The sequence below is a fragment of the Chinchilla lanigera genome, unplaced genomic scaffold (genome assembly GCF_000276665.1).
Source record: "Chinchilla lanigera isolate Chin_1 unplaced genomic scaffold, ChiLan1.0 scaffold00094, whole genome shotgun sequence".
Taxonomy (NCBI): domain Eukaryota; kingdom Metazoa; phylum Chordata; class Mammalia; order Rodentia; family Chinchillidae; genus Chinchilla; species Chinchilla lanigera.
Genome location: NW_004955495.1, coordinates 5,347,496 through 5,371,235, shown reverse-complemented (window position 1 = coordinate 5,371,235; position 23,740 = coordinate 5,347,496). Strand labels below are relative to the sequence as shown.

The 23,740-nt window shown below is 58.8% G+C and overlaps 3 protein-coding genes and 1 long non-coding RNA gene across 4 annotated transcripts in view; 3 read left to right on the top strand and 1 right to left on the bottom strand.

Moving 5' to 3' along the window:
• Window positions 1-642: 642 nt before the first annotated feature.
• On the top strand, window positions 643-1,575 carry LOC106146799. Its single transcript, XR_001231369.1, has 3 exons — window positions 643-676; window positions 932-1,124; window positions 1,203-1,575. It is a non-coding gene; the product is annotated as an uncharacterized LOC106146799 (long non-coding RNA).
• Window positions 1,576-1,634: 59 nt separating this feature from the next.
• Window positions 1,635-3,999, top strand: Tle6 (transducin-like enhancer of split 6). The gene is given in 7 exon segments (XM_013505057.1): window positions 1,635-1,976; window positions 2,063-2,313; window positions 2,933-3,030; window positions 3,033-3,076; window positions 3,225-3,410; window positions 3,616-3,717; window positions 3,809-3,999. Coding segments are annotated over 7 exon segments (1,128 nt in total). The 3' UTR covers window positions 3,914-3,999.
• A 493-nt stretch (window positions 4,000-4,492) lies between these two features.
• Tle2 (transducin-like enhancer of split 2) lies at window positions 4,493-23,740 on the bottom strand (the record flags this gene model as incomplete). Its single annotated transcript, XM_013505226.1, is given in 20 exon segments — window positions 4,493-5,068; window positions 6,542-6,618; window positions 7,188-7,338; window positions 9,700-9,847; window positions 9,955-10,202; window positions 10,867-11,116; window positions 11,938-12,017; window positions 12,690-12,850; window positions 13,070-13,208; window positions 15,559-15,708; window positions 15,892-15,936; window positions 17,457-17,564; window positions 18,108-18,127; window positions 18,867-19,050; window positions 19,235-19,309; window positions 21,440-21,502; window positions 22,724-22,768; window positions 23,120-23,183; window positions 23,416-23,513; window positions 23,618-23,740. Coding segments are annotated over 20 exon segments (2,238 nt in total). The 3' UTR covers window positions 4,493-4,960.
• LOC106146767 overlaps window positions 23,690-23,740 on the top strand; it is a 4,269-nt gene continuing 4,218 nt past the window's right edge. Inside the window, exon 1 of the mRNA XM_013505056.1 lies at window positions 23,690-23,720. Coding sequence (XP_013360510.1) covers window positions 23,690-23,720 — 31 coding nt within the window. The remainder of the gene's footprint in view (window positions 23,721-23,740) is intronic.

Below are 23,740 nucleotides of genomic sequence, written 5' to 3'. Positions count from 1 at the left end.
CTCAGTCTTCCCACTGAGATAGGCCACCCCGTTGTTTATCTTTTTTTCTATTTTGGGGTCTTGCAAAGCCACTAAGTCGCCAGGCAGGGCAATGGAACTTGCTAGCCCCCTGCCTCAGCCTCCCGAGTGCTGGGACGGCAGGGGTGTAGAGCCTTCCCTGCTTTCTCCTACCGGGCACCGGGAAGCCGGGCTGCTTGGAGTGACCGGGTCTGTCTGTCTCTCCACCCCTCTAGGTAGTGAGCGGCTCCAAGCTCCCGACCTGGCATGGCCGGGGAGGCCTGGCCGCATCTGGGAAACAACTCGACCAGAAAAGGAGGGAGCCAGCGCCCCACCAGACCCCAAAAGTTGAGAAGCCCCAGAAGAACTGCAAGGCCCCTGTGGGCCCGAAGTCCGGGCTGCGGGCGCGGCGGTGGCGGCCCCCCAGGCGGGAGGGCAGCCCGCAGGAGCCCTGGCTGCCCCTGCTTCCACCCTGCGAGGCTGAGCGGCCCAGTGCCCTCACCGGCAACCTTGGGGAGAATTTTGCTTGCAAAGAGGTGGCGGCACGGGACCCCAAAAGTGAGTGTCCCCTCGGGGGTGGGGCGGCCTCCCGCGGGTGCAGGGCGAGCGCTAACCTTGCTGTGTGACTCTCCATCTTTCTCCTTCCGTTGCCACAGCAACAGAGCAGGAGCCAGGCCTGGTGAGTAAACACATCGTCCTCGTCCCGGGGGCCGGGGGAGGCTGCTGGGCTCCGGGTCCCGGAGGGAGGGATCCCCCTCAGGAGAACACAGGAAGTCACTCAGGGTGGGGGCTCTTCCTGCCACAGTGGAAAGAGGGGAGCCTGAGCCGGGGGCCAGTCGAGCACCCCGCGCCCGGCCTCCCTGGGTGCTCCGGCGCCCGGACGCTGGACGCCCATGGCTCTGTCCTGACTCCCAACTCCTGTGACCGAGGGCAGCCAGGCTCGGGCCCGGCGCTGCTGAACCTGGAGTCCGAGTCCAAGTCCAAGGAGGACCTGCGTGAGGAGCCCCGGGAGACAAGGCGGGAGGTCCAGCGCACGGGGCCCCGGCACCCGGCTCAGTCCCCGTCTCCGTCCAGTTACTGACTCGTGGGAGGACCTGAGAGAGACCGAGGCCCACAGCGTGACCCAGGTGAGCCTCCTGCTGCCGAGCGCCACCTGCCTGCGCGTGCAGGGGGGAGGACACCCGACAGCCACCTTCTCCCCGCAGGCGCCCCCGGGAGGCGCCCGCCCGGTGTTCCCGAAGCCTGCGTGAGTGCCTGCAGGTCCGGGAGACGGCCCACCCGCCCCGTCCCCAGGGGTGTCCGTCGCCGTCCTTGCTGTCCGCTCCAACCTCCCCACCTGTTCCTGACAGAAGCGGCTCGGTGCAGGGGGTCGGGGAAGGAATTCCTTTGCAGGAAGGATGGGGTGACTGGTGGGGGCTGCCCTGTGGAGCCTGACCACGGGGGCTCGTAATAACTGAGCCCTGAAGGATGAAGAGGAATTTCGCCCACTGGGCAGAAGGGAGAAGCACGTGGCGAGGACAGAGGGGGAAGTCTGCAGTGTGGTTAGGGTTCTGCAGGGGAACGTGGCCTGAGAAAGATCCTTTAACATTCAGAAGAGAATGCAACGACTAAAGAAAAATAAATAAATTTTTTAAAAAATGAAACTACCTTGGAGCTTGGTGGGAGGCTCTCGCGGGGTACGGGAATCCCTGGCGGGCAGGCACCCCGAAGCTTCCCTGCCCCTCTACAGATGCTGGGACCACAGAGGCTTCAAGCACACGTGGCTGCGGCCGGGCGCCGAGCCGGGCCAGCCCGCGAGCTTCGCTGAGCCGGGCCCGGTGCAGAAGCTGCACGTGCTGCGACACGGGGCCCACGTCCTGGCCACGGCTGTGAACAGCTTCGCTCACCGGGCGTTCATGTGCGGCTTGGGCGGCCTCGAGGCGTGGCATCTGGGCAGCCGGGTCACCTTCCCCGAGAGCCACCTGCACTGGCCCAGCCAGGTGCGAGCCGGCCGGCCGGGTGCCTGGGAGCCGGACGTCCCTGCAAGGCCGACGCTCACGGCCACGTCCCCTCCCTCGCTCTGCAGGCCCCAGGTGCATACCTTCGCACCTGCCTGCTGGCCCCCAACGGCCGGACGCTGTTCGCAGGTGGCCACAACCTGCCGGGCGTAAGCGTGTGGGACCTATCGGTGCCATCCCTGTGCGAGCCGGACCAGCTGCCGTGCGAGGGGCTCTCCCGCCAAGCCCTGGACGCCAGCCCCAGGGGCAGCCTGGCCGTTGCAGGCTTCAGCAACGGCACCGTCAGGATCTGGGACATTCGGGATCGGAATGTGGTCAAGTGAGGCTCAGGGCAAGGTGGGAAGGACCTGGGAGGGGCCTGGAGCTGTCAAAACCCAGAAGGGGCCTCACTGCCTTAATCTCGCGTCTGGGAACCTCGAAGACCTGGATTTAGATCTAGGCTTGGCTCATTTCTTATGAGTCATCTGTACTTGCTTGCTTGTTTCCCCACCTTGACAGCGTGCGGGACCGCCCCCAAATGAAGTGGTTTTTCTCACTTGGGCCGACCCACGGCCTTGAGTGGCTGTGTAGGCACTGTAGCACTGCCACACCCCCAGCCCTTAAGTCTCTTTGAGACAGGCTCTCTGCTCGTTGGAGTTTCACAAAGTCACTAAGGTGCCCAGGATGTGCTCAAACTTGCCATCCTCCTGCCTCAGCCTCCCAAGTAGCTAGGATAGGAACCCATACAGTTTTAACTATTTAAAGTATTTTTGTGCCAGGTAGTGGCCCACATCAGGAGGCTGAGGCAGGAGGATCCCTGTGAGTTTGAGGCCAGCCTGGGCTACATAGCATGACTCTGTCTCAAAATAAAAAGGGCAGGGGACATAGCTCAGTAGCAATTGGAGCTGGGCTGGTGGTATTTCCAGCCTCAGAGTCACATGCTGACTTCCCTTGGGCAGGGACCTCCCTGGCCCGCAGGGTGAGGCCAACAGCATCATCGTGATCAAAGACGACACTGTCTGGACAGGGGGCCTGGACGGCTGTCTGCAGTGCTAGGACCTAGGGCGTCTAAAAAGACCCAGAAGCACCTCTTTAAGTCTCAGGTGTGGTGACCACTACTGTCCGCAGCTACCTAGCGACGCGGCTGCCTAGCAACCCACGCTGGAAACGCTTCCGGTCTCCAGTCCCTGTGCCACAGTGGGTGGCCGGCCGGGTCCCTGGGCCAGGGCCCGACTGCACTGCTCTTCCCAGATCACGAGCCTGTCGCAAAGCCCCTGGGATGACTGGCTGCTCGTGGGCCTGGCCAGTCAGCAGCACTGGCTGCAGCCCACCCTCAGGGGCCAGGCGCATGCTGCGGGGCACAAGGACGGTGCCATCCTGGGGCTCAAGTTCTCCCCGTACGATAAGCAGCCGCTGAGGTCTCCGGTTGCCTCCAAGGTCAGCCCAGCCCTCACGGACACCCCAGGGTTCTCTTTTTTTTTTTTTTGGCTTTTTTCCGGTACCAGGAATCGAACGCACAACCTTGCGCTTGCCAGGCAGGCACTGTGCCGCTGAGCTAAATCCCCACGGTTCTCAATCACAAGGGGTGGCTAGGGACAGGGCAGGCTCTGCTTTGGCCTTCCCGGCTGTCCCTGTCCTTCAGGATGTAGTCCTGTCCGTATCCCCAGGCCAGTGGTGGGTAAGCGTCGGCACGGACAAGCTGGCCACCATTCACAGCATGCCGGAAGGGGCCACGGAGTTCCAGGTGCGCCAGGGGGAAGGGCGGGTGCTAGGCCCCCGGGGTGTCCCGAGGAACACGGGGCGGGTGAGCCATCTCACTGCCCCGCGCCCTTCAGCTGGCTGAGAGATCCTGCGTCACCTGCTGCGACGTGTCCGCCAAGAACCGCCTGATCGTCACAGGCGCCAAGGACTGTGCCTCCGTGTACCAGGTCACCTACTGAGGGCCCCTGTCGCCCAGCTCGGGCTCTGAGGTCACCGAGCCCCCCGCAGGATGTGGCCAGGGGCCTGGGGAGGAAGTCTGCATCACAGATAATAAAGCAAGAGGGGAAGCAGGCCTGGTGTCCTATCCCGTCCCTTCCTTTCTGCCACACCCCATCACAGGAGGGGCCGCAGGAGGTGGTGGCCTTGACTTCCCCGGCAGGGTGGTGATGGGGCTTCAGGTCCTTCCCGTGAGTATCTGGGGGACCAGGGTGGCTGCCCCAGGGGACACTGAGCCACGTCAAGGGACATCTGTGGTTGTCACAAGTGACACTGCAAACACTGAGCCGTTAGGGGCCAGGATGCCCCACAGAGAACCCTCTGCCCCAGTGTGCACAGCGGTGAGATAGCCGGGCGTTGTGGTGCACACCTGTAATCTCAGCACTTGGGAGGCTGAGGCAGGAAGATCCCTGCAGGTTAGTGGCCAGGTTGGACCACGGTGCTGAGTTCAAGTCCCAATACCAAAAAAAAAAAGCCACAAAAGGGAAAAATAGTAGGTTCAATCCCTAGTAGCACAAAAATAAAAGCACAAACAAATCCAATATTTTGTAAAACAAATATACACTCACAGAAATACTACAAGCAGTGGGAAGCTCATGTCTGCCATGTGAAACAAGGTGTTGGGGCCAGGTGGCACTTACTGGCCACATGGGTACAAAGGATGACTCTCACCTCAGCTGAATGACAGAATTGGGAATGCCTGTTACACGGCCCGCCTGACTCATCCTGCCCAATCCTGGTTGCTGAACAGATACCCCTGTCACCTGGGATGGATTCTCATCCGCTACCGTCATACAGGAAGTGGCTGCCCCTCAGTGACAGTGCCCAACAAAAGTAGCCACAGCCTGCCCCTGGCCCAGCGGTGATAAATACATTTATTTCCAGGAACCCTGGGTCCGCTGAGCACCCACCCCAGCAGCGAAGGGAGGGCTAGGCATTAGCCGGTGAGCAGAGGGACCTAGCCAGAGGGGCTGGTGGGGTCTCCATCACCCCCAGGAGCGGCGGGGGCCTTAGTAGACCACCTCATACACGGTAGCCTTCTTGTCTCCTGAGCCTGTCACGATGTATTTGTTATTCCTGGAGATGTCGCAGCTCAGGACAGAGGAGGACTCCTTGGACTGCCGGGGGGAAAAGGGGAGAAGGGAGAGGTCCGGTGAGTGCGGCCCACGTTAGCTGGGCTTGGTTCTAGGCTCCTGGCCATCCAGCCGACATTCAAAAGCGGGGCATGGAAGATGGGGACCAACATGTGCCCTTAGGCTGGGCCTGTGACCAAGGCCTCTAGCCGGAGGACAGCAATGTATTTTCTTTTTTCTTTTCTTTTTGGTCTTTTTTGAGGCAGGATCTTGATATGCAGCGCAGGCTGGCCTGGAGCTCACTTTGTAGCTCAGGCTGGTCTCAAACTCGCAAGGATCCTCCTGCCTCAGCCTCCCGAGCACTGGGATTACAGGCGTGTGCCACCAGGCCTGGTTAATACGTTCTCTAGCCATAGCCGTTTGACTTCACCACTGAGCGCATGGGTACCTGTGCAACTTTGTTTTCCATTTTGGGTAATGTTTGATAGTTATATCAGAATTCCGACCCTTTCTTACCATGTGAATGTTTGAGATGATCTTCCCCAACTGTAGCCTGATAAAAGTATTCTGACCATGCTTAAGGCTGGCTACCTGTATTAAGTGTCCTTTAAAAAATGGCTATTTCTGGGCCGGTGCAGTGGCACATGCCTGTCATCTCAGTATTCTGGGAGGCTGAGAGGCAGGAGGATCATGAGTTTGAGCTCGACCTGGGCAACTCAGTAATCTGCAAGACTCTGCCTCAAAATTTAAAATTTTTAAAAAGGCTGTGCGCAGTGTGGAGGTCCTGGGTTCAATCTCCAGTTCCACAAAAACAGGCCTAACAGAGTATTTTTTTGGCTTTTCCTCAAGTCCAGCAAGTCTATGTCAAATATTCTGTGGGGTTTGTTTTTTTGTTTTGAGACAGGGTCTTGCTACTTAGCTCAGGCTGGCCTTGAACTCATGGCAATCACTCTGCCTCAGGCTCCTGTGTGCTGGGATTACAGGCGTGCGCCACCACACTTGGCTTACAATTTTAAAAAATTAAACACTACTTGATAACCGCCCCCATGACTTCTTAGAAAGACAGTAACAATTGTTGGTGAGGACCTGGGGACTCTGGAACAATCCCTGGCAGTGGAAATGTAAAATCTGTTCCTCACAAGCCTCAATAAGCTTGTGGCAAATCCCCCTCCAGTACACATGCCCTCGTGAGAAACATTAGCTGGGAAAGTCATATACAAGTGTTCACCACAGCACGTTTCCCGGCAGCCAAGGAAGAAAAAGAGCCTAGTGTCCACAGAGGGAGGGAGGGATGGGTGCACACAGCAAGCTCCATCCCCAACTGGAACATTACACAGCTAGGAAAAGGAGCAAGGCTGTGACACCACAGTATGGATGGAATGTGAAGCCGCCATGCAGTGAGAGACGCGGGACATGGAAGGGATTCTGTCATCCCTTGCTTTAGCAGTGGCATGGGGGGAGGTGCACAGATCTGGGGAGGGGTCACGTAGCAGAAGCGGGGGGCAGTTCCCCTGGTACCTGGAAGATGCTGGCTCCGTACGGTGTCCTCCAGGCATTGAGCAGATTGTCCTTGCCGGTGCTCACGAACCACCGTCCTGGGGAGGCAGAAAGCTGAGGGGCAGGGACCAGGGACCCAAGAATGTCCACCCCTGCCCTTTTGTTTATTTAAATTTTTGTGACTCCAGAGATAGAACCCAGAGCCTTCACCTGAGCTCCATCCCCAGCTCTCTTTATTTTTTTTTTTTTGTTTGTTTTTTTCCCAGTACTGGGAATCAAACTCACGACCTTGTGCTTGCCAGGCAAGCGCTGTGCCGCTGAGCTAAATCCCCAGCTCCCCCAGCTCTCTTTAAATCTTCTATGTTAAGAGAAGTTCTTGCAAAGTTGACCAGGCTAGACTCAAACTTGGAATCCTCCTGCCTCAGCCTTCCAAGTAGCCAGGATGACAGGGGTGTACCTCCACACCTAGCCATTATTTACTCCTTTGAGCGAGGCCCTAGTTTTGGTCCCTAGTGCGCCTCCCTCTTCCAAAATAAAAGCAAGCAGCCATGGACATGGTGCTCTCCTGTCATTCCAGCACCCTGGGAGGCTGAGGCAGGAGGGCTGCCAGTTTGAGCCCAGCCAGGGCACCTCTGAGAGAGCCTGTGGGGATCAGGGGCAGACTTACCGCAGGAAGCAAACTTGAGGGAGAGGACGCAGCTCTCGTGGAGGTGCAGCTGGTACTTTTCAGGCTTGCGGACATGCAGGATTTCCACATTGCTGCTCTCCATACCCACGGCCAGCCAGTCCTGGTTGGGGCAGTGGCCCAGGGAGAAAATCTAGGGCAACAGAGGAAGAGATGGATCCTGGGCCCCTTGAAGTTTTTTTGTGTGGTGCTGGGGATGGAACCCAGGGCCTTGCACCTGCTAGGCAAGTGCTTGCTCCTGAGCCTGCTAGGCAAGCACATCTCCAGCCCTTGAGTTTTATTTTGAAACAGGGTTTTGCTAAGTCCCTGACTTGCCAAGGTTGGGCTAACTTGCAAGTCTCCTGCCTCAGCCTCCCCAGTAGCTTGGATGACAGGGGGGTTCCTCCAAGCCCCTGGCTCCTGGACCCCTGTGGAGCTCAAGGGAAGCTCCTAACCAGCGGGGAAGGGTGGCGCTCCCATTTTTTCCCACATCAGCCCCCATGGAGAGAGGCAGCTGGCCAGGCGGGAGCACAGCAGGCGACTGTGTGCCGGATCATTAATATTAATCAGAATTACACAGAACCCCCGGGCTGCACATCCATTATCCACTCAGAGTATCAGCAGCCGGGAGGCAGCCAGGGAGGGAGAGGAGGCCGGCGGGGCAGTGGCTCCCCTTAGCAGAACACCACTTAGCAGAACGCCGAAGCTGAGGCAGCATAGGCTCAAGGTCATGCGGGGTTCTCAAGGGCTCACAGCAAGAAGTCAAAAACATAGCCTGGGAGAAAGCCCTTGTGGGACCAGCCTGGAGTTCTGCTGCTGGCCTACACTGCTCTTTTGTTTTTGGTTTTTTGAGGTAGGGTCTCACTGTGTAGCCCAGGTTGGCCTACAAATTGAGCCTCCTGCCTCAATTCTCCTGCCTCAGCCTCCCAAGCGCTGGGATGACAGGTATACACCTCCGTGCCTGGCCAACACTGCTTTTCTGTTTTGATCTGAAAGGGTTCCAACTTCTCCTTGTCAAGCCACATCCTACGCACCTACGGCATGGAGGCTGGGACTCTCCCAGGCCTCAGATAAGATATGCAGAAGCGACCTAGACCTGCAGTGGAGAAGACCCCAGCTCCCAGCAAGCCTTTCTGGCCACATGGGTAAACTGCTGTACAAAGTGGGGATGGCCAGTGAGACAGGAAATATTCCCAAGGGGTCCCCTGAAATGGGCAACATGGAACAAGGAACGGACAGCTGTGTCCACGTGTACCTATGATTTCACTCTGGGAGGCTGAGGCAGGAGGGTTGAAAATTCAATCCCCCCCCCCCAAAAAAAAAGAAAATTCAATCCCAGCCTGGGCAATTTAGTGAGATATTGTCACAAAATAAATAAAGCTGGGCACGGTGGTATATGCCTGTAATCCCAGCACTTGGGAGGCTGAGGCAGGATCATTGTGAGTTTCAGAGCCATCCTGGGCTAGTGACTTCAAGGCCAGCCTAAATCATAAGGCGAAAGCAAGATCCTGTCTCAAAAAAACCTGGAGAAAGACAGAACACGTGCACTAGGGATACAGCTCCATGTGAAGGCTCTGGTTATGATTCCCAAACTACCACAAACACAAATATTGAAGAGGTTGAAAGACAAGTCTCCCCGAAAACCCAGGTTTCAAGGAGGGAGGGCAAAATGACAGATGGGTACTAACGGGTAAGTAGGAGTTCACCAAGTAGAAAAGGAAGGGAAAGCACTTCAGCCAGAGGAACAGCAGAAGCCTAGAAGCACCCAGAGCTCCGAGCATGTGAGGGCCCTGGCAGAAAACTCTGGGTGACAGGCCAAGGAGCTCACGCCCTACCCAAAAACACTGGCAGGCAGAACCTGCAGTACCAGGCAGTACCACAGAACCCATCCCTGACTCCCCCTGCTGGGCCCCAAGAAGCCCCTTCCGCACGTCCTTGAGCCTGGACTCTCCTGGCACCCGTAGCAGGGACCTCTCCGTCCCCGGCTCCTGCCTCAGCTGGGCCTCTCTGTCCACACTGAGCAGCTCTCCAGGCTGAGCCCAGGGCCCCCAGGGGTGAAGACTGGGAAGCGAAACCAGCCCTGCAGAGACAGGGAGCAGCTGGGAGGCAGTGTGCGGAGAGAGGACCCCAGGGCCTCAGTAGACCCACGGCTTAACAGGAACCAGGTCTTCTATATTTATCGCATCTTTGGAGAATTAAAGGGAAGGACCCGTGAATCTGTCGCCTTTTTCAATTTTCCAGTACCGGGCATCGCTAAGCTACACCTCCAGCCCTTTTTTATTTTGAGGCAGAGTTCTGCAGGGTTACTAAGTTGCCCAGGTTAGGCACAAACATGAGATCCTCTTGCCTCAGCCTCCCAAGGTAACTGGGCTGACTGTGGAGCGCGTGCCCAACCTGAACGGGCCCCACTTTTACAAGAAAGCAGACAGCCGCAGCGGACACTGAGCCTGTCCTGCATCTGGAAACGGGCAACTCCAGGAAATGGGAAGGGGCCGCCGCCCCCAGCCGGCAGCACCTGCGAGCTGAAGTCGTGCTGCTGCAGCTGGCGGCCCTCCCGCAGGTCCCAGCAGCGCACGGTGTTGTCCAGGCCGCCCGTCCACAGCCGGGTGCCGTAGTCGGAGATGTCGATGCAGCTGGCCCCGTCCGTGTGGCCCTGGAACTGCCTGCAGGGAGAGGCTGGCATCCAACCGGCATCAGGGCTGCTCGGCCACATCCCCCAGGGTGGGCAGCCAGGCAGGGCCCCGCCAGGGTCCCGGCCACCCACACCCACCTGACCATGGTCTGGTTCTGCAGGTCCCAGACCACGATGTTGCCGTCGCTGCAGCAGGAGAAGCAGACCTTGGCGTCGGGGCTGACGGCCAGGGCGTAGCAGGCGGGCGCTGAAGAGGTCAGCTCAGCCTTGATGCGCGGCGTGGGTGCCGCCAGGTCCCAGATGGACAAGGTGCTGGCCTCGCCACCCACGATGAGGCTCCGGCCGTCTGGCAGCAGCTTGCAGGAGCGGATGTAGTTGTCCCGGTTCTGGGAAACCCCCAAGGACAAAAGCCCGGTTGGGGTTGGTCCTCTTGGTAGGCTCCAGAAACCCCAACCCAGGGTGCCTCTGCCCGCCTCGAGGCAGCCCAGCTGCCCAAGGCCACAGCACCAAGCCTGGAGCCCGCAAGCCCCCATTATCTGTAAGCCCCACCCCTAAGGGCAAGCCCCGCCCTTTACGGAAACGCAGACCGCCCCCTTTTTGCTATGGGCCGTACCCAGTTTACCACGAACCCACCCCTTAGGGGCGAAATCCCGCCCCCCTAGAGCTATAAGTCCCACCCTGGCCTCACTGCTAGCACCACTCTGGGGTTTATGTAAGCCCGCCCCTCAGGGTCGCAAACCTCGGTTCATCTCACTATAAGTCCCACCCTTAGAAGCTGCAGGCCCCGCCCCATCCTATGTAAATCATGGATTTACCCTAAGCCCCGCCCCTTAGGGCTCCACCCTGGTAAGTCCCGCCAGATTGTCCATAGGCCCCGCCCTAATTTTAGTGAAGCCACGCCCCTGGCCCGCAAGCCCACCCCTTTCACCAATATGCTCCACCCCCTTGCCTGCACGCCCCGCCCCTTAACCTGTAGGTCTTGCCCCACTCCCCGCCCCCATGCCGGCCTCTTGGGCTGCAGCCCGCCCCTCACGCCCCGCCCCTCCTCACCAGGCAGTCCAGCTGGGCCACGGGTGTCTTGGCTCCAGGCTGGCCCACGTCCCATACCTTCACGCAGCCCTTGCCGCCCGTGTACACATGCTGCGTGGAGCCACTGATGGTGACAGCGCAGACCACCTCGCCGTGCGCCAGCGTGTGCAGCTGCCGCGCGTGCCGAGGGATCCCCGCGCCCACCAGTGCATCCGAGGGGAAGGGCACGGGCTGCATCTGGCCGTCCGCGGACACGTGGAAGGAGTAGGCCCTGCGGGGCACAGGCAGCGTAGGGACAGGGACACTGCTGGGCCTTGGCTCCCAGCCCAGGGCATCTCCTGCCTGCCTGCAGCCTGCTGCGGCAGGGACAAGGGACCCGTGGAGCAGGTGGGAAGGCACAAAGGGAAGGGCAGAGGCAGCCTGGGGCGCAGCAGCAAGCACTTTTGGGGTGCCTGCAGAGCACAGTTAGTTGAGGACGCCCCCAGAGTCCCGGAGCCAAGGCCCATTGCTAGACAGTAGCCCCTGCCACTTGGGGCCAGTTATGCTTTATTGAATGAATTCTTTGGGGCCTACGCCTCTCATCTCAGCATTCCGGGAGGCAGAGGCAGGAGGACTGCAAGTCCTAGGCCAGCCCAGGCAACTTAGTAACTCAGCCAGACTCTGATTCAAAATAAAAAAAAAGAAAGGCTGGGAACGGAGCTCAGTGTGAAGGCCCTGAGCTCAGTGTGAAGGCCCTGGGTTCCATCTCTGGGACCAAAACCACAAAAAAACTACTTAAATGAGCATACATTTCATTCCTGGTTGCGCAGGCCACACTTCAAGGTCCCAGAACTGAGGTGGGGGCTTCCGGGACAGGACAGCAGGAGGCCTGGGGCCTACCCACCAAGGGAGTCTAGCCATGCTGGGCCCGGCTGCCGGGGGCCCCACTGCTCCCTGCCAGGGCCTCCCCACCCCAGCAGGGACAACGCTAAACGTCCGCTGGGACCCTCATCCTACAGAAGAGGCCTGGCAACCCGGAAACCCCACGCTGCACCCATACAATGCCTCTGAAGAGCAGGTGGAAGGGACTGCGGGTGGGTGGGCCATACTCACGGCTTCCCTCCCGGAACTGTGGGTAGCGAAGAGGAGACAGACGAGCCTCGGAGGTGGGGGTGCGACTCAAACGCCATCTGCTGGGACGCCAGAGCAGGTCCCCCAGGGCAGGCACCTGCAGCCACCTCTGCCCTGTCCCCAGCCCCAGCCCCTCCCCAGAAGCAGAGGCGCTTGTGCCCCCTGGACTCAGAGAGCTGTCTCCACTCAGGGGAACCCCACAGTCTCTGTCCAGCAAATCCCAGAACCCCAGGGTGGGAAGGATCCATCCGATGTTCAGATTTGGTACAGATCAGGGGTCTGCAAAGCACAACCTCAGGATCCACCCAGGACGCCCCTTGGCTTTATAAGTAACCTCCCAAGAGGCCGGGCCTGGTGGTGCACGCCTGTAATCCCACTGAGAGGCTGAGGCAGGAGGATCTCTGCAAATTCAAGGCCAGCCTGGGCTACAAAGTGAGTTCAAGGCCAGCCTGAACTGCATAGTGAAACCTTGTCTCAAAAAGGAAAAAAAAAATTAAATAAATAAGTAAATAAATACCCTCCCAGGGCCAGGTACTCTGCTCCTTATAACGCAGCCTAAGCGTAGCTGTTTGTGCACTGCCACAGGTTCTGACTTGCGCTAATCCTGTGAGTTACTGAGACCCTCAGGTCATCTTCCACATGCCGAGCCCAGGCCCCTTCCCTTGCCCCATGCACCTGTCCTTCTGGCCCCCAGGGATCCTGCTGACCACCCTGTCTCCACCCCCGGGACTCACCATGGGCGAGCGTCTGTACACCACAGAGCTGCTGACCTGGGGGGACAGGTGGAGGCTCACGTAGGAGCTGGGCACAGAGAGGTCCCCGTTGAGGGTGCTATGGGAGCCCAAGCTGAAGGACGTGGTGAACGGGCTGGACAGAGTCAGGGGACTCCTCAGTGCTGAGAGAGAAGGGTCAGGTCTTTAGACTGTCTCGACCCAATCCTGGGCCCCCGTTATCTGTCTGCCAACTGGTAAACTCCTACTCATCCTTCAAAACCCAAACCCAGCATCCACCAGTATCACGAATGTTCTTGAGCCTCCCATTCTCAGCAGCTATCCTGGGTCCCTCCTTTTATCCCAGCCACCCTAATCATAGCTAAGAATTTGAGGGGTCTCACCCAGACTGTCTGTGGAGGGTGCCGGCTTGGCTGCCAGTGGACAGAGGTGACCGGCAGAGCTGGGCCCAGGGGTGGACGTGTCCTGGGATGGGGAGGAGTCGCAGGACTTAGAAGCAGGAGGGCCAGTGGGAAGGTCGTTCTGCAAAGAAGAGGCGGGACTGATAGGCCACGAGGAACCTCGTGGCCCAAGGACCTGGGCAGAACCTGCAAGGGAGAAAAAAGCAGGGGACATGGCGGATGGGTGCTCCTGGAGGTGTGTGCGGGTGGGCAGTAGCACATGTGCAGCTGCAGGGCTGCGCACACCAGGGCCAGGACTGATGGCCTGGGCTGGAAGGAACCAGGGGTGACCAAAAGAAAGGGTGAATGTTCACATTTTTAAAAGCTACACTGCGGTGAATCCCCCTCAAAATCCTCCCCCTCACTTTGAACACACTGATCCCATGGTGCTGGCCACTTTCCACAGCAGCTCTGGAGTCCTCTTTCCTGAGGGTCTTTATGAGGTGCGATCAAAAATATGCCAAATGCTGCTGCCCAGGGCCCTGTAACGGGAAGGCAGCTCATAAACACGTGATGCCGTGTCCTCACCTGAGTCACTGGTTCTGGCACTGTGTGACTTCGGGCTCCTCCCCAAAGTCAAAATGACCATGAAAGGTGAGTGCTGTGAACGGGTTCGGGACACTAAGGCAGCCGGGACACTGCTACTAAGCACCTTCACGAAAGAGGACTCCAGATCTGCTGCGGAAAGTGGCAAGCACGAGGGGTGAGTGTGTTGTAGGCAGGGTCTCGGGGCATCCATGGCATGTGGCTTTTTGTAAACATCCGCTGGAGTTTCCCATCATGCCTCACACACGAGGCTCTGCACAAGGCAGGTGGGGCGGGTGGGGGACTCAAGACTGGCCACAGGGAAGCCACTCGCCCCCAGGGTGGGAGGCACGCACACGGGTGTGGAAGGGAGCAGGAGGGGGCGTCAGTGGGGTGTTAGGCATGGAGCCCCGGGCCTGCATGCCAGGCAAGCACTCACCACTGCGCCACACCCCCAGCCCTCTTTATTTTTGACAGGGTCTTGCGGAGGTGCTGAGTTGCCCAGACTGGGCTCAAATTTGTGATCAACCTGCCTCAGCCTCCTGAGTAACTAGCCACGGGCCACCGAGCCGGGCTTCATCTGGGTCCTTTGGGAGGAGGAACTGGAAACTCCAGGGTAGGCTCACCAAGGGGCAACACGCAGGGAGCTCTTCGGTGCACGAGTCTGGGGACTGAGGGGAGTGGCACCTCCCTCAGCTGTCCCTGGGCTGGAGGAGCCTGAGGGAAGGGGGCTGCCAGCCAGACCCCCGTCTGGCCTCACACCTTCGGTGCCTCCCACTTAAAAGAATTCTGCACCGTGGCCGGGCACAGTAGCACACACCTGTCGTCTCAGCACTCTGAGAGGCTGAGGCAGGAGGACTGCAAGTTCCAGCCCAGTCTGGACCATTTAGTGACTTAGCAAGACCCTGTCTCAAAATAAAAAATAAGAAGTGCTAGGAGTAGAACTCAGTGCAAAGGCCCTGGTTCCCTGAGGGGGCATCTCCTGTACCCTGTCCCAGGCCAATTCAGCTTCCCACGTCACAGATGTGACAGGTGGGGTCTGAGAGGACCCCTGGGGGCTCCTGGAGAGAAAGAACTGCTCCAACTCCCCCCCTTTAAGTTTCCCTGGAGGTAGAGGGAGGAGGGCACTTAATGCAGAGTGAGAGCCCCAACTTCTGGCGGTTGCCATGGCAACCTATTGGCAGGGGAGGCCTAGAAACCGACAATCTCACCCAGGGCAAGTGCAGGGCAGGGGTCTGGGGAAGATCTGGGTGGGGGAGTAAACCCGGAAATAGAGCGGGATCACAGCAGGCCGCAGGCGGCGTTTTGATGGTCCTGACTCCTGGCATTAAAGCCCCAGGAAGCTGGGACAGGCTCCCGAGATAAAGACATGCCTCCCGGAGATCTGGGGCTGGGGCGCCGGTCTCTCAGAGCCTCGGGAAGGACTCAGGCACCATCGCTGGGGCCTGAGGTCCGCCCCAATGGTCGCCAGGGCTCTGGTTGTGTTTATTTCCACGGGATTTCCTACTTATTGCAAGAGGTCCTTGTTTCCCAAGTAAGGTGGTGAGCTGCTCTCAATATTTATTTTCCCAGCTTCATTACAAAGTTGCCGTTTGAATATTTACTGAGGTTCAACCACAGGTGTCTGCAGACCACCAGGAGGAGCTCCCCCCACCCCGCAGCAAAGGTGCAAGGCTGTCATCCCAGCACTCTGGGAAGCTGAGGCGGGAGTATTGAGAGTTGAGTCCAGCCTGGGCAACTTAGTGATTTAGTAAGACCCTGTCTCAAAATAATACATAAAAAGAGATTGGGGCATAGCCCAGTGCAGAGGCCCAGGGTTCAATCCCCAGTACCACAAAAAGACGAGAGAACAAAACCAGACCTCAGGTTGAGTAAAGTGAGTTCCAAGCCCCCTGCGCAACCCTTACCAGGATGAGCTCTTTGGCTCTGGGGATCGGTGAGCCCAGGCTGGAGGCCAAGGAGGCGGGGCTGTCCCCGAGGTCCCGGTGGGCAGCGACGCAGACGGGCGCCTTCCCACAGGGCGTGGTGGCCGGGCTGGGCGGCTCTGAGGGCTGGTCCTGGGTGACATCGGGCAGGGTAAAGTGGAGGAGACAAAGCCCTGGCCACATGCACCCCACTCCCAGCTCCTCTCCAGCCCAGGCACCTTGCTGTCTCCACCCACAAAGAGGGAGTAAGGTTCCCACCTCCGGGGATACCCCCAATCCCAGAGAGGAGAGGAGCTTAAGCGCCCCAAGACTCACCTCGTCCACTACCAGGTTATAGTCACTCTTGTCCTCATCGCTCTCCTGGGGGGACACACGGAAGACAGGCTCAGCCTGACCACGCCCCCTCCACACTCCCAACACCTCCTTGGAAAGGACTAGGATTTCCTGACCCCCGCAGCAGCCTGCTTGTCAGAAGGGAAGGCTGGGGTGTCACAGGGCCCCTTTGGCTCCTGATCTCCAGCCTTACCACCCCTAAGTTCCCCTCCACACTGGCCCGAAGAAATTTCCTAAAATCGCTCTGCCGCTGCTCTATATCCTGCTGTGGCTCCCTATTGCCTTTACGAGAGCCTGAGCCCAGTTCTATTCACTGGTGCAAGAGACAGTGCTGCAAAGCCTAGTGGGGAAGGGTGGCATTAAACCTGGATGTGCTGGGCTGTCTTTGGGGGACATCTGGTTTGGCAGGAAACTAAGAACAGACCCAGTCCAGCCTGCGGTCTGGAAGCCAAATCTGCCCACTAGATAGGTTTACCCTGACCTCCTGCCTGTGCCATTTATTTATTTTTTTTCTTACACTACTGGAGATTAAACCCAGAGCCTTCACACTGAGCTCCATCCCAAGACCTTCTCATTCTTTATTTAAGTCAGGGTCTTGCTTAACTACAAAGTTGCCCAGGCTAAGCTGGAATTTGCGATCCTCCTGCCTCAGCCTCCCACAGTCCTGGGACGATGGGCAGGCACTATGCCTAATTCTATGCCCAGCATTTTGTTTTTTGGGTTTTTTTGTTTTTGTGGGTTTTTTGTTTTTGTTTTTGTTTTTCTCCGGTACCGGGAACCGAACTCACGCCCTTGCACTTGCCAGGCAGGCGCTTTTGCCACTGAGCTAAATCCCCAGCTCCTTGTTTTTGTTTTTTGAGACGAGGTCTTACTACGCAGTTCAGGCTGGCCTTGAGCTCATTTTGTAGCACAGGCTGGTCTCGAACTCTCAGCGATCCTCCTGTCTCAGCCTCCTGAGTGCCGGGATTACAGGCGAATGCCAGTGTTTTGAACACAGGGCTGGCCTCATGCATGCAAGTAGTCTACTTCACACTGCGCCCCTAACCCTGATTCTCCTTTAAATCTAAATTAGTTGCTGCCATTTCTAAACCAAGCCAGGCAGTAAGAAGAAAGCCCAGCCCCTCTGAGAAGCATGCTGGTCAACCCAAGCCAGGGGGCAGGTGGGACCAGGATGAAGTTGGCCCTGCAGAAGGGATAAGGACTCCCCAGATGTCCCCAGCCCTGCCTGCAGCTTGAGCCCTAGAGGCTCAAATTTTGGGTCAGAGGGAGACGCTGGATTTGGAGAGGCACGCATCTGAGGGGCTCTCAGGGGAGCAAAAGTGGGGGAAGGGACCCTGAGGCTGCAGTGACTCAGAGTAGCTAGAGTCCAGGTGGCAGCACAGGGCCTCTACTGACTGACCAATGCTCTGTGAGCAATGGGGAGCTACAGAAGACTTTAGAGTGAGGGTCGAGGACACAGCTGGGCTCTGGAAGGCTCCCAGGTGCAGGGCGGAGACTGATCTGGGACACACATACCCACCCTGCCCCCCCTCACCCTCACAACTCACATAAGACCCCGCCAGGCCTTTGTCCTCGGCTCTCTGCTTCCCGCTGACCCCGGGGCCACTGGGCCGTTCTTCCTCCGCCAGACTCTCGGGGGGCGACGGGGACGCGCTCTGCAGGGCGGCAGGGGCCAGGCAGGAAGGGTTAGGGCCTGGACTCCCCAGTTGTGCAGCATGGCCGGGGGCTGTTCTTAGGGTCAGAATTCTGGTGGTCGGGGAACTGGCCTCTCCACAGGAAGCCAGGTGACGATCTCCCCCACCACAGCCAGGAAGGGAAACTGAGGCCGCAGGGCAGGGGCTGGGAGAGCTCAGTCGACAGATGTGGCCAGCAGGCAGCTCTTCCGTGCAGAGCCCTGTGCTATCTCCAAGTGTGGTCTGTATGTTTTCCTTTCCAAAACAGGACCTTGCTGTGTAGCTCAGGCTGGCCTAGAATTTAAGGCAATCCCCCTGCCTCAGCCTCCCCAAGTGCGGAGATGACAGGCGTGCGCCACCATGCCCAGCTTCCAGCTTGAAAGATTTAAAATAAAGCTCCAGCGGTACAGGCCTCTCTCCCAGAGAGAGCTGCTGAGGCCCACAGCTTGAAAATGGGGGTGTGGGTGTCGTGCTGAGGCCCTCCACTCAGAGCAACCTGGAATTCACGGTCGCCCCTCGACTTACCGGGCTCAGGCCTCTCTCCACTGGCAGATGGCAGGAGGCAGGGCAAAGGAAAAAAAGAAGAATCAGGGCTTTATATCCCGTGGTGGTCAGGGGGTTGTACAACCCTCTACAGTTTATTATTTTGGGTTTTTTCTTTTTTTTTTTTTTTTTGAGACAGGGTCTCACTAGGTAGCCTAGGCTGGCCTTGAATTCTTGGTGATACTCCTGCCTCAGCCTCTCGAGCGCTGGGATTACAGGGCTGCCACCACACCTGACTCCCACTCCAGTTTTTGTTGTTTTTTATTGTTTTTGTTTTTGTTTTTTTTCCGGTACCGGGAATCAAACTCACGACCTTGTGCTTGCCAGGCAGGCGCTGTGCCGCTGAGCTAAATCCCCAGCCCCTCCTTCCCCAGTTTATAAAGCCTTCTTCCTCGCTCTGAATCTCCTTATCCCCATAGCTCTACAGTGGATTGTCTCTTCCTGACCCATTTCAGACACATGTCCAAAGGGGGCTATGACTGGGCGTGGTGGCGCACGCCTGTAATCCCAGCACATGGGAGGCTGAGGCAGGAGGATCGTTGTGAGTTCGAGGCCAACCTGGGCTACAAAGTGAGCTCAAGGCCAGCCTGAACTGCATAGCGTGACCTTGTCTCAAAAATACTAAAGGGGGCTATGGATTTGCCCAAGGGCACACAGCATGAGGTTAGCGTGAGCCCCGTGGTCCCACAGCCACCCCTGTCCCTTCTTCCCATCATCCCCGGCGCCAGGCTCCCCGCTCACCTCTGGACCCCTCGGGCTCCACGCCCACGCGATCCTCCTTGGTGGCTGCCACCAGCTGGGCCTGGGCAGCCAGAGCTCCGGACAGGGCCAGCAGCCCAGCGGCACTGCTGCCCACCAGCCCGGCCGGACGAGGGGTGAGGGGCACAGGGGGGGCGTGGTGGGACAGGGGCTGGAGCTGCTGCTGCTGGAGGAGGAAGAGGATGGGCCAGGGGCGGCGGGGGCCTGGATCTGAGCAGAACCGTGCGCAGGCTCCCCAGGGAAGCCAGAGCCAGGGCCGGCTACCCACCCTCCACCCCAGGGCTAGTCCCGCCTGGTGCCAAGGACAGGGGTGGCAAGGTCCCCTCAGAGGGGACAGAGAGAAGACTCACCCCAATAAGGCTATTCAGCTCCCCAACTGTCACCTGCTTCGCGCGTTCCACGGCCTGCAGCACTTGCTGCTGGTGCTGGGGAGAGGGGGGCAGTGACAGGGGCTACACAGTGTCCCCAACCCCAACCGACAGCCCCAGGCCCTGCTGCTCATTGCCACCCCAATTCCCACCTGCCATTTCTTTAAACTTATTTTTGCAGCCCCAACCCTTTTTTATTTTTTTATTATGAGGTAGGGTGTCTTGCTAAGTGGCCTAGGCTGGTCTTGAACTTGAGATCCTCCTGCCTCGGCCTCCCAAGTAGCAGGGATGACAGGCATGCGCCACTGCACTTGGCCACTTCTTTTCTCTCCCTCTTTCCCTTTTCAAATGATGAAATAAATACACAGAAAAAGAAAAAAACACATGTAAGTACAAATACAGCAAATAATTACAAACCCAGGTCTCCCCTGGGCACTACAGGCACTGGGGAAAGGCGAGTGCCCTGTGGGGGCGCCCTGGGCACTGCAGGACGCTGAGCACCGTCCCCAGGCTCCGCCCGCTCTGTGCCAAGAGCAGCCAGTGCGACAGCGAAAATGTCCCCAGGAAAGAGCCACTGTTACAAATCAGCACCTACGTGCCAGCCAGGGCACAGAATCACCAGCGAGGAGCCCCTCTCCCCGGCTCCCCCGCCCGCCGGAAGCTGCTGGCTCTGTGCTTCCTGAACTATTATCGCTGGGCTCCTTTTCCCGTCGCATGTGACTGGCTTCTTTTACTCCATCCAACTGTTTTTTGTTTTGTTTTTGTGCTGCAGGGGATAGAGCCAAGGGCCTTGAACACGCTGGGCACAAGCTCTACCCGAGCCACGCCCCAGCCATGAAATGAAATGGACACACATTTAATACAGGGGCTGGAGCCGGGCATGGAGGCGCATCCCCGTCATCCTGGCACACTGGGAGGCTGAGGCAGGAGGACCACAAGTTTGAACCCACCCTGGACGATTTAGCAACTAAGCGTGACCCTGTCTTTTTGTTTGTTTGTTTGTTTTGTTTTTTTTCTGGTACCAGGAATTGAACTCACAACCTCATGCTTGCCAGGCAGGCGCTATGCCGCTGAGCTAAATCCCCAGCCCCTATCCTGTCTTAAATTAAAACATAAAAAGGGCTACAAGTGGAGAGCAGGGTTTGGCCCTTGAGCTGATTCCTGTCCTATGAGATGGGACTTGCTGGAGCAGGTATGTGTGCCCTTATTTACTCCTTCCCAAAGGCCTTTCATCCCACTTCTTAGGATTTCAACCATCTCAGCCTGGGCCACCTCAGCCCCACCGTCAGTAGCAGATGCCACCTTTTCACCCTGCTTTAGACAGGACCTCTCCTATCCCAAACTTCCAGAAACCTCTGCCTCTGTAGGTGAAGCCCCAACCAAGCTTGCTAAGTGTTTGGTCCCCCGTACAGCAAGCTGCCCAACCTGTATTTATCCATTTAACCTGTCTATTTCTTTCTGGAGTTTCCAGAAAGCTTCAGATAGAAACAGAAGCCATCTGTGCAAAGGTCCTGAGACCAGCAGGAATGAAGGGCATCCTCACAAGGGCTGACTTTGGTTCTGCAGCTTCAATAAGCTGCTTAGCCAGTTGTTATACATCTTTGCTCATTCTACCTCTTTTAAATGATTATGCTATAAAATACATAAGAGAACCAGGGATGTAGCTCAGTAGCACAGCACCTGTTTGGTAAGTACAAGGTTATGAGTTCAATTCCCAATACAAAAAAAAACCTACCAAAAAAAAAAAAACAAAAAAACACCCCACATAAGAAAATTTACCATTTCTAAGCACCCAGCTCAGCGGCATCAAGCGCCTCCCCCGGCTGTGCCTGGCTATGCTATCCACCTCCCAGGGCCCCCGGCCCCCAGCCCTTCCTGTCCCCTCCCCAGCCCGGCACTGCCATCCTCCTATTTCTGCGGCTCTGACCACGCTGGGCTGTCCCGGGAATGGGACCCTGCAGTGCGTGTCACTCTGCCTGGCTCAGTTCTGTGAACATAAACTAAGTTAACCTTAAGCGAAGCACTGACAAGGCACCTGGCAGCTTCCAGGCCCAGGGCACAGAGCACCCCACGGCCACATTCGCCGCAGGACCCCTTCCCCCCCTTGGCCAGTCTCCTTCCGCCCCTGCAGCCGCCAGCTCCCCGCAGGGGCAGTGCCCAGGTGCCCACACGGCGCTGCCCTCTCACCTCCTGCGTCAGGAACGGGATGATCTGGGCACAGATCCCGCTCAGCCGCTTCACGACCTCAGCCTGGCAGGAGCAAGGAGACAGGCTTGGCGGGGCTGGGGACCCCGGCCTGGGCCTCGCTCCCAGGTGAGAAGCTCTCAGAGCCGGCCGTTGAGAGCAGCACCTCTAAGTGCAGCAGGGAAACTGAGGCCAGCGAAGCTCTGGCTGGGGCAGGGGCCCGGCCTTCGGGTCTGTGCCTGGCGGATCCCCCAGGTGGTCTGCAGTCCGGGAAGCAGAGACGCCTGGCCACGCAAGCGGCCACAGGCGCAGCACTGGGGTCGCTGAGAGAGGGAGGGGGCAGGCCGGGGGCCCAGAGAGGCCGTGCAGAGCTGCGAGCAGGGAACGGTGCCCACCAGCCCACCTGCTGTGCCGTCCTGAGGCTGGGTGCGCACACCCTGGCCCTCCCCCATGTCTCCTGCTGTGTGGGGCTCAGTGGCCAGCACCCACGGCCCCCGCCACGCTCCCACACACCAGCGCCCTCTGAGCACATCAAACCAGCAGACCCCACCATACCAGGAAAGCAGGCCAGAGGGCACCACAGGCACCCCACTCCCAGCCGCCACCACCCCCAGAAAGCCCCAGTGGATTCCAGCATCCTGGTGGACAGGCTCTAGGAGCCCAGCACCTAGTCTCAGAGCCTGCTCACCCCTTCTGAAGCCAGTGATCAGCCTTAAGAATCCAGCACCGACGTTAGGCCCTGGGGTCTAGCTCGGAACCCTGGGGTCTAGCTCAGAACCCTGAGGTCTACTCAGAACCCCACAGTGCTCCCGGGAACGGTCCGGCTTGCATGGCTCAAGCTGAAAAGACTTAGGACCCCCGGGGCCAACCCACCGGGGTGAACCTTAGGGCCTTCAAACTAGCAATGGTTCAGACCCCATCTCAAAACTTCAGACTTTCTGGGCTGGGAGGGGACCTGACCTCCAAGGCCACCTGTCCAGCCCCCTCCTGGGACAGAAGTGACCCCACAGCCCTCCTGACCCTGCCGCTGCTATCTCTGGCGCCTCAGCACCGGGGACACCTGGTTCCTGGCCTCTCAGCTGTGGGCCACTGTCTCCAAAAGCTGAGAATCATTTTTCTTTGAGAAACAGAAATTTCCCCCCTGTTCCCAGCTGGGGCCTCTGGGGTCTCTGTGGAGATTTCAGCATAAGCCTGGGTCATCTTGGTCCCCAAGTGCCCACGCTGGGTCCCTCCCGAGGCGTCCCAACCCCCACCTTCCACAGGGACAGCAGGACCCCAGCGCGGTACCTGCTTATGCATCTCGATGTTGAGCCCGTAGGACATCTCGTAGTACTGCAAAGGAACGGCACCGGCAGTGTCCAGGGAAGGGTACACGGCCGGTCCCCAGCGGGGTGACATGGCTGTTCTGGGCATGTCACAGCAAGATGCAGGTCCCCCAGCTCCACTGGGTCCCAGAAGCGGAGCCAGAGACACCAGGGGGCGCGTGGAGGGGTCCCCTCTTCCCTCCTCAGGGAGCCAGGGCAGGCGGGAGCCGCCCTGAGACCCAAGACCCAGGGAGCCTCCCCAGGACGGCCGCTGCCGGAATCCCAGGGACCCAGCCGGCCCAGCGCCCGGGCAGGGAAGGGGAGGCTCGGAGGGGCAGGAGAGGCGCCACCACCCTGCGCCCAGGAGCCTGACGCTCACCATGACATAATGTCTCTGCATCTCCGTCTTCTCGCTGGCCAGTTTCTCACACTCCAGCTTGAGGCTGGGCAGAAGGCGGACATGGGGTCCCCGCGGGCCACGTGGGCACTTCCCAAAGTGCCAGGGGGAGCCTCTCCTCCCCCACCTCCCGCCCCGACCCAGTGTCCCTCCTGCCGCTTCCGGCACTCAAAAGCCCCAGCAGTCCGGACCCCAACCCTGACCTCTCCCGAGCCCCCTCTCCACCTGCGCGCCCGCCCCGCCCGCCCCGTCCAGGTGCGCGGCCCCGCGCCCCGCACCTGTGGTACTGGGCCTGGAGAAACTGGAATTCTTCTTTGATGCGGTCGCAAATCTCCAAGATCGAAAACTTAAAGGGCTGGCCGGAGGGGAGCGGGGTCTGGGGCGGGGGGAGATGCCCTCAGGCTGTGGGACCCCCGCGCCCCGGACGCGGGGTGCACGGGGGCGTCCTCTCCTCCGCAGCCCCCGTCCCCACTCACTCACCGGGTGCCGTCCCTGGGGGTACATCCTGCTGCTCCGGGGGCGCCCCCGCCCGGCGCCACCCGAGCTCACAATATGGGGGCGCGGGAGCCGGAGGCGGGGGGCTGCCCGAGGGGAGGGGAGGAG